This window comes from Plecotus auritus, assembly GCF_963455305.1.
Source record: "Plecotus auritus genome assembly, chromosome: 3".
NCBI classification, from domain to species: domain Eukaryota; kingdom Metazoa; phylum Chordata; class Mammalia; order Chiroptera; family Vespertilionidae; genus Plecotus; species Plecotus auritus.
The window spans coordinates 199855022-199873764 of NC_137772.1; the positions used below are offsets into that span (position 1 = coordinate 199855022).

At 39.1% G+C, this 18743-nt stretch overlaps 1 protein-coding gene across 5 annotated transcripts in view; it reads left to right on the forward strand.

Annotated features, from left to right (window-relative positions):
* Positions 1-18743, forward strand: part of EPS8 (EGFR pathway substrate 8, signaling adaptor) — a 173353-nt gene that overhangs the window by 136792 nt on the left and 17818 nt on the right. For all 5 annotated transcript variants that reach the window (XM_080659543.1, XM_080659544.1, XM_080659546.1 and 2 more), the window contains 4 exons: positions 2709-2892; positions 8453-8589; positions 13721-13829; positions 14712-14855. In XM_080659543.1, coding sequence (XP_080515669.1) covers positions 2709-2892; positions 8453-8589; positions 13721-13829; positions 14712-14855 — 574 coding nt within the window. The remainder of the gene's footprint in view (positions 1-2708; positions 2893-8452; positions 8590-13720; positions 13830-14711; positions 14856-18743) is intronic.

Genomic DNA, 18743 nt, shown 5'->3' on the forward strand with positions numbered 1-18743 from the left:
AGTATGAATATGTGTTTAACTAGAACATTTAGAAGGCATGAAGCAGTAGATTGAAGTATGAATATGTGTTTAACTAGACTTTGGGTAATGGGGGATTGTGGAGTGTGCTGTGCCAGCACAGCCAAGGGTTCAGCGAAGGATGAAGAAAAGACAGACAAAGAGAATAAGCTGGGTCTAGGTGGATCTTCTGTGCATGACTGAGACCACAGGACAGATCCAGACTGCAAGCCGATGCTTTATTTTATAGTCAGAGGTAAACAAGGTAATTTATAATGTTCTTGTAAGTTTCACTTGTTTTGGCAGCACTCGCTGCACCTCCCACAGCCCATTAGCTACCCAGGAAAGATCTAGGGGAGCAGTCACAAGATCAAGCTTAATTATGCTAAGAGGGCTGTGCCCTGTAAGCTGGGACTTGTTTGTGGCTTTGCCAGCAGGTCCGTCTGAGGCTTAACCCTGTAACTGCTCCCTACAGTGGAGAATGGGGAGGAGGAATGGTGTTAAATGAGGCAAACAGAAATGAGCAGGGCTGGGTTATGAAGCTCTCAGTGCCTTGCTGTGGAGTTGGAGCAAGGCTCTATAGGCTGTGGAGAACCGGTAACTGTGAAGTAGAGTGTGATATAAACACATACGTGTTTTTAGAAAGATCATTCTTGTAGTTGAGTTTAATAAAAACAAGGACAGAAGTAACTAGAGGCAAAGAGGCCCCTTTGGATGATAATGCTGTAGTTCATTATTTTTTAAATTTTTCTATTAAATGTATTGGGGTGATATTGGTTAATAAAATTATATAGGTTTCAGTTGTACAATTCTATAATACATCATCTGTATATTGCATTGTGTGTTTACCACCCAAAGTCAGATCCGGGACTAGAATTGTGTGGAAATGGAAAGGAGGAGGGAGTAATTTTAAGAATTGTATCTTGTCAATAAAGTGCTTGTGGAAAGCAAATCATTAACAATTGCAGTGTTCAAGTTTGCTGAGCAAAGCAAGTTATAAAAATGTTTCTCTTCATTATACATGAATAAGTAATTTTTGCTTTCCTTATTTTTCCAAGTCTTTTTTAAAAATATATTTTTATTGATTCAGAGAAGAAGGGAGAGGGAGCAAGAGATAGAAACATCAATGATGAGAGAGAATCATTGATTGGCTGCCTCTTGCACACCCCCCACTGGGGATTGAGCCTGCAACCAGGCATATGCCCTTGACAGGAATCGAACCTAGGACGCTTCAGTCCGCAGGCTGACGCTCTATCCACTGAGCCAAACCAGCTAGGGCTTTCCAAGTCTTTTTTATTTCTCTCAATACCTAAGGAGGGAGGGAATCACTATGGTCGCTTACAAGCTTGTCTTCCTAATGCTTTTGAAAGGGCTAGCTTAAAAGTAATGGCACTATTTTGTTTTCCTTTTTCTATTGAAACATATAAACCATTCCCAAAATCCAAACCATTTGGACTTTGGCAACTGCTTGTGTTAGGGTATGATTTACACGTTGAATGTTTTACCAAGCAGAAAGCTTTTTAAAAGCACTGCAGTTGTTTTTATATTGAAAATACTAGAGGCCCAGTGCACAGATTCGTGTATGGGGGGTGGTGTCGCTCAGCCTGGTCTGCGCCCTCTCGCAATCTGGGAGCCCTCGGGGAATGTCTGACTGCCGGTTTAGGCCCGATCCCCGCAGGCCGGGCCACCGGACCCCACTGGTGCACGAATCCGTGCACACACTGGGCCTCTAATATTAATATAACACCCTATGTCATACTATGTGTATATCGTATCATGTAAAAACTCATAAAATAGATTTCTTATACCTACTAGATTTATGTACTTTATGATTTTATGATAAGCCTGAACAAGCTATTTTAATTTCTAAGAGTATTAGGGAATGAATACACTGACTTACAAACTCATAAAGATAAAAATAATCATGAAGGTACATAATAATATGAATGCAATGGCTAATTTCATTATAGTAGAAATATAATCTGAAGAATTAAATCAGGTGTGAAAGATAAACAAATTTTAGTAGAAATGAAGCTATAATTTCTGTCCTAGTTATTTTTATGGTTCATGAGTGATTAGGGGCTTGTAGAAATAAGTGTCACTCAAAGTCATTAAAAAATGAATGGATAATGATGGTGATTACAGACTAGTCCTAACTTGATTTTACTTATTAAAATGTAGCTGATACATTTAATTTACAAAATCAGCAATGTTTTATTTTTGGGGACTTCATAACTTAAAAAATCATAAACCTTAAGAACATTCTCTGTGGATTCTCTTTCGAAAAATATATCCAATATCAGGAGGTTTCAGATGATGGGAGGGGAATGAAGGGAAAGATGACAATCTGAAACTACTTAGATACTAGAGAAGTTTATGTTCTAAATACTTAGCACATTTCTAGTTTCATGGTCCTTTCCCAAATTTTCGAAAACATATACCCATGTTTAAAAGTTGAATGAATGGGGATTTGAGGCATGGTGTAAAAACAGGTAATGAAGCAGAATTCAATCTTCCTCTCATTTTATATGTATTAAATATGAGATGAACATGTTTACTTTCCCTTTTTGGTGAAGGGAAAGCAGATTAGGTCTGCACTGTTTTTGTTTTATGCATTTGTGTGTTTTTTTAGCTAGCCTTACTAAAGATAATCTTGAGCATGAATATGTTACTTAATTTTATTTTTTGTACATCTCAATGTCCTTCAACAGAGCAGAGTGGCCAAAAGAACAGTTTATTGCACCCTATGTCCCACGGTTCCGCAGTGGCTGGGAGCCCCCCATGCTGAACTTCATGGGAGCGCCAATGGAACAAGACCTTTATCAGTTGGCTGGCACTGTGGCAAATGTAGCAGAACATCAACACAGACAGGAAGCAAAAAGATATTCCTCAGAGGTAAAGGTTTTTAAACATATCTTTTGCAGAAAATACCATGGTCTGTGCAATTTATTGTAATTCCACTGAGTTCTCTTTTTGTCTGAAGATATTCTAGAATCAGTGATGAAATGTTCTACCCTTATTTACCCCTCCCTCTCTCTCTCACCTCATTGTTGTGACAGTTTCTGTTTCCCTGTGAAGCCCAACAGGAGTTCGTATCATCCCTTCCAGTCTGCCAGCTGCCCCCCAGCCCATCCTGTCGGTGCCCCCTGTCCTGCCAGTACCCCCTCATCCTGCCGGTGCCCCCTATCCTGCCGGTGCCCCCCATCCTGCCAGTGCCCCCCATCCTGCCAGTGCCCTCTCATCCTGCTGGTGCCCCATATCCTGCCGGTGGCTCCCATCCTGCCGGTGCCCCCCATCCTGCCGGTGCGCCCCATCCTGCCGGTGCCCCCCATCCTGCCAGTGCCCCCCATCCTGCCAGTGCCCTCTCATCCTGCTGGTGCCCCATATCCTGCCGGTGGCTCCCATCCTGCCGGTGCCCCCCATCCTGCCGGTGCGCCCCATCCTGCCAGTGCCCCCCATCCTGCCCGTGCCCCCCATCCTGCCATTGCCCTCTCATCCTGCTGGTGCCCCATATCCTGCCGGTGGCTCCCATCCTGCCGGTGCCCCCCATCCTGCCGGTGCCCTCCATCCTGCCGGTGCCCCCTATCCTGCCAGTGGCTCCCATCCTGCCGGTGCCCCTTGTACTGCTGGTGCCCCCCATCCTGCCAGTGGCTCCCATCCTTCCGGTGCCCCCTCATCCTGCTGGTGCCCCCCATCCTGCCAGTGCCCCCCATCCTGCCGGTGACTCCCATCCCTGCCAGTGCCCCCCATCCTGCCGGTGCCCCCGTCATCCTGTCAGTGCTCCCTGAACTCCAGTGATCCCATCTTTTTGAAGTGTGTTCTCTTTCTCCTTATCTGGGAATTGCCCTCTTACCACTGGCGTATTCTTTCTATTTTCCTCTTACATCATCAGGCCCTCAAGACATTTCCCAGAACCCAGGTTCTCTAAGCTCGTCCCAAGCAGGTCTTTCCTGAAAGCCTTAATTCTTTCCTTTCTCCCTTTCTTCTCCCTCCTTTTTTCCTCGCTCCCTCTCTCTCCTTCTCTCCCTCCTTCCTTCTGTTCCCCCCCTCCCTTTTTCTTTTTGCCTAGTTTCAAACCTCTGGGTTCCTATCAGCCTGGCTAGGAGGAAGTCCCAGCTTCAAATGATCATTTATAACACTATTACTTATACCTTCAGGAGGTAATAAAATTTATTGTATCTTTTATATATTTAGTAAGCTACAGAGTACACCTATTTGGGGAGCAAATTAAAAGATTGAAATTGGGTATGTTACCTCTTTATATTCCTTAAAAATGATTTTGCTATGACTCTTATTGTTCTATCAGAAAATAAAATTGAACATTGTATTAAAATACTAGAGGCCTGGTGCACGGATTAAACCGAGTAGGATGACTAGAAGTAAGTAATTAGAGGAATGAAGTCTAGTTTGAAGAAGGTCCTCCTTGAAGTCCTATTCATTTCCTTTATTTAATTTCTTAGATTAATTTTCTTGGACTACTGTGGCTATTTATAATGTGGTAGATATGATATCAATGAATGAATTAACAAACCAGAGTAAACCCTTACTTTTAAAGAGAAAAACTTACGTAGGTTTAATTTCTTAAAATTATTCCCTTAGACAATAACCATATTATAGAAAATTGGTTAAATTCTGAAACTTTAAAAATAAAGCAAACTGCCCTGGCCAGTTTTGCTCAGTGGATAGAGCCTTGGCCTATGGAGTGAAGGGTTCGGGGTTCGATTTCAGTCAAGGGCACGTGCCCAGGTTGTGGGCTTGATTCCCAGTGTGGGGCCTGCAGGAGACAGCCAATCAATGATTCTCTCTTATCATTGATGCTTCTATCTCTCTCTTCCTCTCCCTTCCTCTCTGAAATCAATAAAAAATATTTATATATTAAAAAAAATAAAGCAAACATACTGCTTTAAAAATAATATTTTTCTAATGTAACTTTTTCTTCTGGGTGCATACAAGGGTTTAGGTGGAGTCCATAACTGCCCTTCGCTCCAACTGAGTGATTAAGAAGATGACCTCAGAGCTCTGGGCAGTGGTTGGCAGGCATACATCCCTGTCTGTAATTTCATGGTTCAGACCTCATCACTATGAGGTTTTTTCCTCATAGAGAGCAGAGTTTTTAGAGGAATAAATGTAATCAAACATGAAATCATGTTACACTTGCTGTTGCTATAGTTACAGCTATTTTCAAATTATAGAAATTTCCAGCTTATAGTCTTCATATATTAAATAAGAAAATATATCTACTTTATAATTATGCCTCAGAAATTCACGTTTGTGAGTTCTCTTCTGTGAGTTCTTTTTCAGTTTGTGTATATATTTAAAGAGATGGTAATGTATTTGGGACTTGCAGTGTAAAAGTTACTTCCTCTCACTGAGTAAGTGATTTTAAAAGAATTATTGATAGTCCTTCCTTATAATGCATTATCTCATTTTCCGGTTATAAATGATTTTTCAGAGATTAAAAAAAAAAAAATGAAAGGTACCTGCTAGCATTTCTAGGAAATTTTGTACCCTAAGATTTTGTTGAAAAGCCAAGTACTGGTGATTTAAAAGGCATAAAAAATGTAGTCATTCCCAGAAGAGAGATTTTATTATACTTTATTGCCACGATTATGCATACATTCAGGGCAAGCCTTGGCTGATTCAGGTTTGTTTGGAACCAAAGGCATAGGTGAAGTGGAGTGACAAATGTGGTGGCAGTGCCGCCTTCACTTCCGCTGAGCCAGCGGCAGGTCCACACAATGCTGTGTGGGCATCAGAGTCACTTGGCATCATTTCCTCCTCCTCTGACATTCCCAGTCACTCTCAGGGCCCGGTGATCTCATACTGGTTGCCTCCCTCCGTGGGTGATTCTAACAGTTTCTTGAACTCCTCCCTATATTTATAACAGCCTTCAATAAAAAATTGCCTAATCATCTAATTCCCCTACTCCTTGGGAAATGATAAACTGAATTAAGCTATTTGTTTTTTATTTTTCAGCTTTATTGAGGTATAATTGACAAAAAAATGTAGGATATTTAAAGTATCTTTACATAAAGCATCACTACCATGTTTTAACCCCCATCTAGTTAATTAACACATCAACACATCCATCACCTCACATATTTATTTTTGTTGTTGTTGAGAACATTTAAGTTCGACTCTTTTAGCAAATTTTAATTATATAATACAATGTTATATAGGAATGTAAATTATATAATACATTATATAATTATATAATACAATGTTATATAATTTACATTATAGTCACCATGTTTTACATTAGATCCTCAGGCCTTTCATAGCTGAAAGTTTATACCCTTTCACCAACTTATTTCCCCCAGCCCCTGGCAGCCATTTTTCTACTATTTCTATGAGTTTGACTTTTTTTTTTTTTAAGATTCCACATGTAAGTGATACCATGCAATATTTATCTTTTGCTGTGTGGCTCATTTTTCTTAGCATAATGCCTTCAAGATTCATCCATCCATGTTGTTGCAAATGGTAGAATTTCCTTATATCTCATGGCTGAGTAATATTCCATTGTAACATATATATATCTTATATATTTACATATACGTACCACATCTTCTTTATCTACTCATCTGTTGATGGACGCCGAGGCTGTTACCATATCTTAGCTATTATGAATAATGCTGAAATGTACATCAGGATGCAGATATCTCTTCAAGACCCTAATTTTATTTTCTTCAGTAATATACCTGGTAGTGGGACAGCTGAGTCATATATTAGTTTTATTTTTGATTTTTGAGAAAGCCCCATACTATTTTCCATAATGACTATACCAATTTACATTCCCAACAACAGCACAAGAGTTTCCTTGTCTCTATACCTTTGTCAACATTTTGTTATCGTTTGTCTTTTTTATAATAGCCATCCGAACAGGTCTAAGGTGGTATCTTATGTGGTTTTGACTTAGATTTCCCTGATGATTAGTGATGCTAAGTGCTTTTCATGTACCCGTTGACTATTTGTATGACTTATTTGAGAAAATGTTCAGTTCCTCTGCCCATTTTTTAATTGGATTTTGTTTTTTTGGCTACTGAGTTGTATGAGTTCTTTATGTATTTTGGATATTAACCCCCATCAGATATAGGATTTGCAAATATTTTCTCCCACTTCATAGATTGCCTTTTCACTTTGTTGATGGTTTGCTAAGGTAATTAAATGGTGGAAATTGTTTATTTTTATTTGTGTGTTAAGTGCAGCATCCTGATATAGTTCTTAGGAATAACATGATATGGGTATTTAAATATCAACACTGGACCATGGAGACACACCTCATCTGCTCAGTCTGTGATAAACTCAATCCTATTCTTGCCAACTTTGTCTTTAGAAATAACTGTATTAAACATGTGCCCAGTAATTTTCTAAACCATTCCCAATTTTAAATATTTTACCCCAGGGAGTACATAAACAATTGAAATAGCCAAGGAATCCTAGTGCTTCAGAGTTCTTATGTATCCCCCATACCTCACTGTACAAAATCTTTAGATGAATGTGTTGTTGTTTTTTGTTTGTTTGCTTCTTTGTTTTTCCCCATAATTTTAGAAGCATGCTGCTCAGTGACACCATAGACCTCAGTCTCCTCTTGGTTAGCCCAGTAAGCCCACGTCTGAATTGTGTTAACTGCAAACGGAAGTGACTCTGGCATTGTCTCCTTCTGGACTATTGACTGTTAAGATCAATGTGTTTCTGCCTTTTATGTTCTCCTTAACAGTAAATCTGATAATAGTGCTGCCATTTAAAAAATAATGCAAAATAGTTTCTGTGTACATTTTAAATAATAAGAAAAATGAGAGGGTGGTTTAATGTCAATGCATAGAGTTCAGATGATTTTCATGTGACGATATTTACCTTGCTAGAGTGGTAAAGGACTGCTTCTTAAACATAGAAAGCAAGGGTTAAGGGTCTTGTTGTTGTTTTTAAACCACTTCTATTTTATGTAAGCTGTTAAAGTCTGTCTAATCCTAAAATCACCTAGTACTGAAATTCCTGAGGAAAGAATGTACGGTATAGGCATACCTCATTTTATTGTGCCTCGCTTCATTGCTCTTCACAGATGTGTGTTTTTGTTTGTTTTTTACAAATTGAAGGCCAGACCATTCAGCAGCAAAAATATTACTAGTTGCTTTATTGGGTACTGGCTTTATTGCAGTGGTCTGGAACCAAACCCACAGTATCTCCGAGTTATGCTTGTATTGTTTTTATACCTGGACATTTCCAGAATTAAGATTTAGCCTTTGCTCTAGTTATTTTTCTTATTATAAATAGGTCTTGGACAAAATGTATTTACCCCATTTCATAATTTATTCACTTAATGATTATTAACTTAATGGGCAACACTTGAAAATGAAACTGATCACAGGATAGCAGAGTGTTCTTATTGATTGACGTCAGTGCTCATTCAGTTAATTAATGTTGGTGATTCTTTAATCTCTCCTTCCATGTCTTTCAGCAATCCAGTGTATCAGAGTACCTTCCACCTCCACCTGAGGGGTATGCATTCAATAGCATTTACACAAGAGGGCCCCATCTGGACCAAGGGGACGCTGCTGCTGCTTTTAAGCCAACGCCTAATCGCCATGTAGATAGGTAATACACCACGGGCATCCCTGGGAGAGTTGGGGATGACTGTCTCTGATTTAGTGCAAATAGAGATGCCAGTGTCTGCATTGTTCACTACTGCTTTAAACTGTCCATCTGTCAGTTGCTTGTAAAGTTCCAGCTGTTCCATCAGAGAACTGGCTTTGATGAACAAAACCTCCAGTCCACAATTCTAACGTAGCACAACAGCTTTTGGATGACTTTCTCTTCTTACGATGATGTTTCTGACAAAATATGTGAATTAAGAAGAAAGGATGGCTTTAATGTTCTCACCAGTTTGCACCAGATGGTCTCTAAGGATTTTTCCAGCTCTGTATCTTTTAAAGGGGATAATTTTCATCTTTTCTCTCCAGAAACAAACAAATCTTACTTTATATAGAAATATTTAAACTAAAGATAAACTAAATATTTTAATGGACTCAATGCCGTATTTGCCATTTTACCATTTTATCTTACTATATTCTCCCTTTCCAGTTTTACATTTTATTAATTTCCCCACATTTTCTCTCCTAAAAAATCCTATCTAATAAAAGAGTAATATGCAAATTAACCATCACTCCACTATACCCACAAGCCACGCCCACAAGCCAGTCAGGAGCGAATATGCAAATAAACTCAACCAAGATGGCTATGGCCACAGAGAGCAGGAGGGAGGCTTGGGTTTCCCTGGCGAAGGAGGAAGCCAAGCTTTCTGCCTGCCCTTGCCGGCCTAGGCCTCCACTCAAGGCTACAAAGTTTCAATGATAGAAGATACATAAATCCAAATAGAAATGGCAGCAGCCACAGAGCTGGAAAGAGCAGGAGGCTAGGGTTGCCCCCGGCAATAGAGGAAGCCAAGCTTTCCGCACACCCTGGCCAGCCCAGGCCTCCACTTAAGGCTACAAAGTTTCAATTATAGAAGATACATAAATCCCAACAGAAATGGCTGCCATCACAGAGCAAACAGAAGGCTTGGCTCCGCTCCAGGCTACAAAGTTTCAATTGTAGAAGATAAATAAACCCCAGATACCAGGGCCTCTGCTTGGGTCGCCAGGGGGTGTGGCCGGCCTGCAAAGCACCACAGGCCCCTCACCTAGGCCTCCCCAAGGGAACCCCCACCCTGATCCGGGACACCCTTCAGGGCAAACCAGCTGGCCCCCACCTGTGCACCAGGCCTCTATCCTATCTAATAAAAGAGTAATATGCAGATTGACCATCACTCCAACACAAAGATGGCTGCCCCCATGTGGTCAAAGATCCTGCCCCCATGTGGACATAAGATGGCCACCACAAGATGGCCAGCAGGGGAGGGCAGTTGGGAGGGACCAGGCCTGCAAGGGAGGGCAGTTGTGGGTGATCAGGCCAGCAGGGGAGGGTAGTTGGGGGCGACCAAACCTGCAGGGAAAGGCAGTTGGGAGGGACCGAGGCCTGCAGGGGAGAGCAGTTGGGGGGGACCAGGCCTGCAGGGGAGGGCAGTTAGGGGTGACCAGGCCTGCAGAGGAGGGCAGTTAGGGGCAAACAGGCTGGCAGGGGAGCAGTTAGGCATCAATCAGGCTGGCAGGGGAGTGGTTAGGGGGTGATCAGGCTGGCAGGCAGAAGCGGTTAGGGGCAATCAGGAAGGCAGGCAGGCGAGCAGTTGGGAGCCAGCAGTCCTGGATTGTGAGAGGGATGTCCGACTGCCCGTTTAGGCCCGATCCCTGGTGGGATCGGGCCTAAACGGGCAGTCGGACATCCCTCGGGGGGTCCCAGATTGGAGAGAGTGCAGGCTGGGCTGAGGGACACCCCCCCCCCCGTGCACAAATTTCGTGCACCGGGCCTCTAGTTTAATATAGGAAGAGATGGGAAATTGAGATGGTTAAGCAATAAAGGAATTGGAATAGGTTCACTTTTTCAATCTTGTTTTCCAGCCACTACAAGTGAGGCTGACATAGAGGCCAACCCATATAAAACAATGAAAAGGTGAAATGTTGGTAGCAACGATATGGGAGAATGATCACTCCAATGAAGTGGGGAGAGAGCTTGTTCTCTGCTCTCCTACTTCAAAGCCTCACTCACCACGAGTGTCTTATTTATTTATTTATCCAGTATATGCTTTTCTTAATAGAATCTAAAGAAGGTGAGATTCTGTTGGGAATGATGAGATAGTTAATATTTAACTAAAAGGTGTGAAAATTATACAGGTATTATTCTAATTGAGTGCAAAGAAGAGTCAGCAATGAATAATACATTTTGAAAATGTCAACATGAAATACTTTTTAATTTTAGGTGCAATTTTAGTAGATATACTTGAAAATCACTTGAAGTTTAAAAGTTATTTCATTGAAATTCTTGACTAACTCATTACTCATCCTCATATTTTCTTCTTTCTTTGTTTCTGTCTTAGTTGTCAATAATCAAGAAGTTATTTCAAATTAGTGATTCTTACTTTTTCCTTTTGTTTCATAACTCCAGTAAATTGGGATGGTTTTTCACAGCTAGGTAACCAGAAAACAGTGTCAGTTTTCTCATGAAATTTTATATATCACAGATGATGTAAGGGATATTCTTTTAAAAGTTACTACATATTTTTAACTCATTTAGAGAATACTGTGTTGAATTTCATAAGGTTTATTTTAGTAACCTTTCTGAATAATAAATTTAAATGAAATTTAGTGATGAAAATTTCATGAAGGGGTAGTCAAGTGTATAGATCTTACCAAAACTTAGCCACAGAAAGAATTTTTAAAAAATACATTGGGTAGTGGGTAGACCATATAACTCAGTTGTCTTTATGGAGCCCACCTCGCAGCTGGGCTGTTATAATAGGGGCTGGATAGTTGATAGACGCCTGGGTCATTAATTATCTGTGTTGCTAAGAAAATTTGTCATCATTATTGTAAAAACTGAAAGTTCTCATCTGAAAAGAAATACACAGAAGGTTGGAATTTGTTTTTATAATAATTATTATTCATCTTAAACTCTGTTATATGCCAAGAATGCAGTAAATACCATTTGAAGTATATTCACTGTTCAGTGAAATTACTACGTCATTAGAGAAATCACCTGTTGAATTTACAGCCCTCACCTTTGAAGGATTATAGTTTACTGCCATTCAAAAGCAAGTAGTGTTTTAGAGAAGTCTTGGGTCATTGCTTTCTCCATGTCTACCCTATATTAAATGTATATCTATTATTCCAAATCAGAAACAGAGACCATATCATTTTTACATTCCAGGTCTTTTAGGAAACTTGGTACATCTGAAAAATTAAAAGGTCTGATTTTTCAAATTGATAGCTATGGTCAGTGTATACCCAGGTTTAATCTATAGAAAGTGAGAAACTGAATATTTGTAAATTCTGAAGTACCTTGTAAGTGCATGCTGGCAATTGCTTCTGACACACTTAAGATAGCAAAAACTTAAAGGAGAAATGCAGCCGTTTTCTCTTTAACCTGCTGATTATTGAGTGCACAGTGGCAGAGGTATTTTCCCTGTGTTACGGTATTCAGCTCTGCGTTACCAGTTGTGCTTATTTTCCAGATCGTAGGAGAGAAGAACATGAGGGAGGAAAGATAGAAACTGTTTTTGTAAGTCTGGGAGTGATTGAATCTTTTATCTCACCCCCTCCCCCACTCCCAATGAAATTTTTTTTTTAATATATTTTATTGATTTTTTACAGAGTGGAAGGGAGAGGGATAGAGAGTTAGAAACATCGATGAGAGAGGAACATCGATCAGCTGCCTCCTGCACACTCCCTAGTGGGTATGTGCCTGCAACCAAGGTACATGCCCTTGACCGGAATCGAACCTGGGACCCTTGAGTCCGCAGGCCGACGCTCTATCCACTGAGCCAAACCGGTTAGGGCCCAATGAAATCTTAATAGAATAGGATCATATAACTAGATATAAGGATGGGAAATCCATGGAACACAGTTTAAAATTCTTCTTATTAATAATGTGTAACAATGATTTAGCTATAGTTTCACTTTTTCTCATTTTTTAAATATACCAAGAATAGCCAATAGTTAGCATATCTTACAGCTCATCTTTTTTCTTTGTTCCTGAACTTCTTGTTCTGGAGTCACAATCTAAGAAGAACCATTTACCTATGGGGACAGGATACATTGTGTCCATAGCTATCTGAGGACCTTGGTGGGCAGCAAAAAGAATGGCCACGTTAAGAGGAGAAGGATGACGAGCCATTTTAGTCCCTTTTGCTTTTCATCTTGTAGAGATATGTGAGGAAATGTGGGGATGTAAATGGAGGAGGAGATTAGAGCGTAAAATTAATTCATAGCAGTTAAAGTTATTTTATTATTAAAATGAAAATAATATTAGTTCATTATTGATATATATCAAGGTTTTATTGTATTATATACCAAAGTTTTTTAATTATGTCGTTAAATCTATTAATGGTAAGTTAAAGATGAAAAGAAGTATTTGGTTTATTAAGAAAGTTTTATTTTTTTAAGAATAGATCTCTTAGGTCCTTCCTATTAAAATAAGTTTATAGTAAATTATTTAATTAATTTGGAAGTGTTATTGGTTTGTACTTAATCCATCCCTTCCCTTGAAATTTAGATAACTGGATAAAGCTTTCCTAAAATTGGACAGTCATAATTCTTAAATATATATTTGGTTAATAAATTGAACATATTACTTGAATAGTGAAATAAACATATAATTGAAGTTACTACTATGGAAACTATCTTCAGTCTCCTTTAATTTTATGTAAAGGCTAACATTGATTTTTTTTCCAACTTAAAAAATGTTTTTATTGATTTTTTTTTAATCTAAAAATTTAACATTGATCTTTATCCTAATTCTTTCATGGTAGAAGAAGATAATTAACAAAGCAATATCCACAATGTATATTTAGTGGTTAAGTAATTCAGACTGCCAGTCTAGATTTGGCTTAGTGCCAACTAGCCTTGTGAATTCGCATTACATATTTTTGCCCTAGCCATAGTTTGTTCATTTAATAATAAAAAGTCCAAAGTTTCTTTTAATTTTCATATTCTATCAAATATCATAAAACTAAACTACTGTCAAAATAATTTGTCAGAATGTTTCCTGGTAGGAATTTACTTGCCTTAGTGTTTTACTTCCGTTTTCAGCCTTTAGGAAGAGCTAGCAGAATAATCTTTTTTCTTTCTTTTTATAGAAATTATGATCCACAAGTAACACAACCCAAGAAATATGCCAAATCCAAGTATGACTTTCTGGCAAGGAACAACAGTGAGCTCTCAGTTCAAAAGGATGATATTTTAGAGGTAGTAGTAGCATTTTACCTGTACATACTCTTAGTAAAATGGATTTATTCTATTCCTTTTTGGGTATATACCTAAACCTTTCTCAAAGGAATGCTGAGGTCAAGCAATTATTCTTCAGTATCATTTTATTTTACTAAGGGTAGAGCAAATTAGGTACCTATGGCTTTTTAGGAGGGGAAGTACTTTATCTGTTTGTTACTGGTCAGTTTGTTTCTTTTGGGGGGTCGGGTGGGGGTGGGTTTCTGGGCTTACTTTGCCCTCTTCCTCCTCCTGGGCTTTATTCATTTTAGAATCAAGGCTACTTATCAAGTCACATGTATATGTACCCTAAATTTTAATAAGAGAAAACATTGTCCCTCTTCCTGTCCTAGTACCCTGGCACAAATATACTCAGCACTGAGTGAAGTAAGGGTTGTGGGAATAATCTACCATGACTCCCAGGTCTCTTTTCTGAGTTTATAACTGAGTGTTCATCTTTTTAAATTATAATGTGGGATAAACACAGCAGGTTTTTTTAAAAAAATACACAAGGTTTGCGTAGTTTTCCTTTTTATTCCAAGGATGGAGACAACACGCAGACCTTTCTAACAGAGTTGTCTGAGTTACCTATAAGTACTTCAGATATATTGCAAATACACATTTTTGAAAGGTAATATAGGCCTTAGATAGATTCACGATAGTGGCCCCATACCTGATCTATACTAATAATTGTAATACTTAGTGTAATTCCTAGGAATCATTCATGTTAGAATAACATGTTTATGCTAAGTCAGTTTATTAGAAGTTAAAAAAAGTTTCTTGATCTAGAAGTAAAAATTGAATTTCCTTCATGGATTGGTTTTGGTACAGAATTGATGTCTCTCTTTTCTTGCATAATGACAGATCCTGGATGATAGGAAGCAGTGGTGGAAAGTTCGAAATGCAAGCGGAGAATCTGGATTTGTGCCAAATAACATTTTGGATATTGTGAGACCTACAGAATCTGGATTAGGGCGTGCTGATCCGCCATACACACACACCATACAGGTAATTACGATTTTTGAGCAAAACTTTAACAAATTTTAAAATTTATTACTCTTAAAAAGGATTTAAATATTTTTGTGTGTGTTAATCATTTTGAGCTTTAATTGGTTGTATAATTTTTTTCTAGGGTATTTCGGGGGCAATAGTGAGAGACATAAGGTAGAATTATACATATGTTTTATGGCTCAGATATTTAGGATATTGCTCAAAATGTTTTCCAGTAAATGACTGTTTCTCTGAATGCTATTAATTTTCATTTCTTCAATGTTTTTGACATTTGAAGAAGCGGTATTTCTGCCTGCTCACTCTTACCTTCTATTCAGTGGCTTCCTTTTGTTAGGCGATGGTGCTGAGACGGTGGCTGGAGGATCCAGCAGTTGCTCTGCACCAGCCTTTGCCTTCATTCTCTTCAGTGTTCTGCCACTGGCCAACCTTGAGTTTGCACTTCTCTCCACCTGAGTACTTATTCAAGTTTCCTCTCGATTTTAAGTTTACAATGTCCTTATGCTGTAGGTTGCATGGGTCAGGCTTGCTCTTCTTGTTCATTGAACAATCCTCGAGTCCTATGCCCAGTTCCAGAACTGAAGTGATGCTGGTTAAGGCATTCACCTTCACACCTGGATTCACTTGCTGCTCAAGTATTGGGATGTTTGGTCTGACAGGATCTCTAGAGTCAGATCTGCCAATAGAGCCAGAATAGATGAACTGTCCCATGTATAGCCTCTGAGTCTGGGGTGGCTTCTCTCCCATGTCCCAGGAAGAATTCTTTTAATTTTCAGAATTGTGAACAAAAGATCATATCTGACCACGTAAAAATGCCATAAATTTGAGTAGAAGCTACATAGAATATGCTGTGAAATAGTTAATTTTCATGCCTAGACTTAGTAAAATACAGAAAGTGCAAACTGAGATTGTGCTCATGTGCTGACATGACTATTCATTCAAGCACTTTTGGCTCCTCGTAGCAATTGAGCCTCGAGAGTTCTTGCACTTGTCCAGATCCACTCCTGCCTTAATGGAATCCAAGAATCAGACGTTTAAAAGAAAGAATTAGTGTACAATGTATATATCTTGATAACTTAAAGGGATGGCAATGGAAATTCTGTTTGCTGTGCTTACGTTTTGGCTGGCCTAATGTACATCTGTATTACGTACTTATTTTATGTTCATTATTTGTCATTAGCTGTTGATGCCAAAGAAGGAGTTTGAGTTATTCAAGGTATGGTCTTTTCCATTTCCTGTGGGTTTTTGAAGTGAATTTTCTGACTTGGTTTTACTACCTTTTTCTTTCCTAAATTCTTTCTTTTCTGATTTCGAGGTGTGGTTACTTGACATAATAGAGGCTTCTGTCTGGTTTATAAATGTTAATTATTGATGTTCTTTTCTATAGAGGTTTTGACTGAATTCCTTAAACAGTGTTAAGGAGTATATGCTTGAAATGTATGCCCAAAACAGGGATAGAGTCTACCCCCTTTGAGCTCTAGGGACTGTTTTTAATGTTTAACCCATGATGGGTCACTATTCACAAGGATGTACCTCGTAGCTGTATGTGAGCAGATTCTGAGAGTTTATATTTTAGGTGTTAAAAACAGTTATCCAAGTTTATTTGCATTTGTGTGCATGATTGCTAGACATGGGCAAACTCTGATAAAATATTGCAAACTTGCAAATAATATAAATTCTAAGTATTCCCCCTGCCCCGAGATTTCCTAAGGAGTTTAACTTCTCTTACCTTTTCCTGTTTACTGTTTAGGCCTCTCTTTTTCTTCAGTTTTGATTCCTGACTTGAGCCATAGTTGGCTTTTCTGTTTCAAGGTTGCTTCTGTCTAAAATTGAACCAAAACTATAAATACATATTTTAGGTAAAGAGAGTACTTTGTGAGAACATAAAATCTGTCCCTCCTGTTTTGAACAGAGCCTCATCTTATATTTTTGTCAACTTTGGCACAACCAAGAAGTTTTTTAAGTGCTCACAGGTTTCAGGAGTTTGTTTTGCTACTTTATGTAAATAGAAACTGTGGGGATTGCCTGTTTGGGCTTCTCCCTTTTAAACTTTTTAACACTGTCTGACTGTCTTCTGAAAATTTCTGGATGCAACTCTGAATGTAGAGAAGTATGTAGACATGTGTACAAAAGCTCTCTGTATGTGTTTATGTGGGGGCACGCCCTGGTATTAAAAACAATCTATTTTTTTTTATCACCTCCTAAAAATTTGGGGCTGAGCCCAACAAAACCACCAGAATCTTGTAAAATTTTAATAAGCAAGCTTGACAATCTGCCCTCTGCTATCTGACATAAATACTACTCTAAAAGGATTTCTATTCTGAAAGCCTGGATAACACACACACACACACACACACACACACACACACACACACACACACACACACACACACAAGATTAGAGTAAGATAGAAAAAAAAGAATCCTTGGAAATACATGTCCATCATTCTATATCTCTACAACAGTGCTGCCAGATACCTTTTATCTAAACCAACAAGAAACCTTGCAGCTCACTTCAGATTGACAATAGAGATTTATGTAGATTCCAGTGACCCTAACACCCTTACCCGATAGAACTCCCCTGGATTATAAACATATCAAAAGCAATTCTATGTCCTATTCATCTTCTCATTCATTCACGCCACAGACATTTACTGAATGCCGGCATCTTGCACTTGGATGAAGAGGAAGACAGCCTGGCATTGAGCAGGGCCTCCCTAGAGCCCTGCTATCCCCCTTTGTGCTTGTGTTTTAGGAGCAGTGACCCTCTCTCTCCTCAGACATGGCCCACACACTGTCTCCCATCTCTTCCTTCCAATGATATCAAAATGTTGAAGTGTAAAGAAACTTCTTACAGAAGACATTTTGTATTCCTCACTGTACTGCACTAAGATATCTTATGATTCATTGCTTATGCGTCCTTCATAAGAGAGCAGTGGCTTTATACTCCAAGGGGCGATGCCAGTGACGGTGCACATGCTGTGTGCTGGCATGGTTTAAACACTTCATATATCTAATTTCTAATCCCCATCACAACCTTACAAAATAGGCACATTTAATATTTGAGGAAACTGAGGCGCAGAGAAGTAACTTGCCTACCGCTACATAGCTGTGTGAAGCCAGGATTGGGACCCAGGACTGTGGATTGCTCCGGCAGCCAGGCTCTGATGTACTCAGCTAGTGTGGAAATAGTGCTTAGAAAAGATTGTTATCTCACTTTGTATAGACATTGAGTTTTTTGCTGTTTGAGTGCTTACAGGGGTATTTTCTTAGAATAGCTTCACCGTGAATTATACTGTGATAAAAGTTGATCTGATTAGTCCCCGCATATGCATCATTTTTTTTTTTTTGGATTGCAATTCTTTAATTGTTTTATAATTTACAAAAATAATCCAAATTGTATAATTCACTTAGAATGTAGACATCTTGTAAACGGTGGGAATAAGGGAATTAGATGTAAACTATTTCCATAGAGAATCTACAAGTCACCCAATGTGGGAAGTACGCACAGTCCTGACTCTTATTTTCTTAACCCGTGTTGCCTTCCTGTGAAGGAGTGCATATAAATAAAGGCAGCTCCTGGGGGAAGGACACAAGAGCAACCCTTTACTGTTGTTCACACGCTGGGTTAGAGACTGTCTTCTGATGGCAGGGATGCTGGTACCTGGCACCAGTCGTGAATAGGTGTTGAATTGCCACCTGATGTCCCTGAGAATCAGCCTATTTAATATCCTCACCTTTGGAGTGATTTTTAACAGCTCTGTAAAGACAGCCGTTCCCACCTAATGTGTTTCCCCCATGGCTTGAGCCAAGTTTTGAAAACAAAAGGGAGGGAGGTAATAAAGAATTTATTAAAGATACGGACCATACAAATAGATTGAGTGAAGTC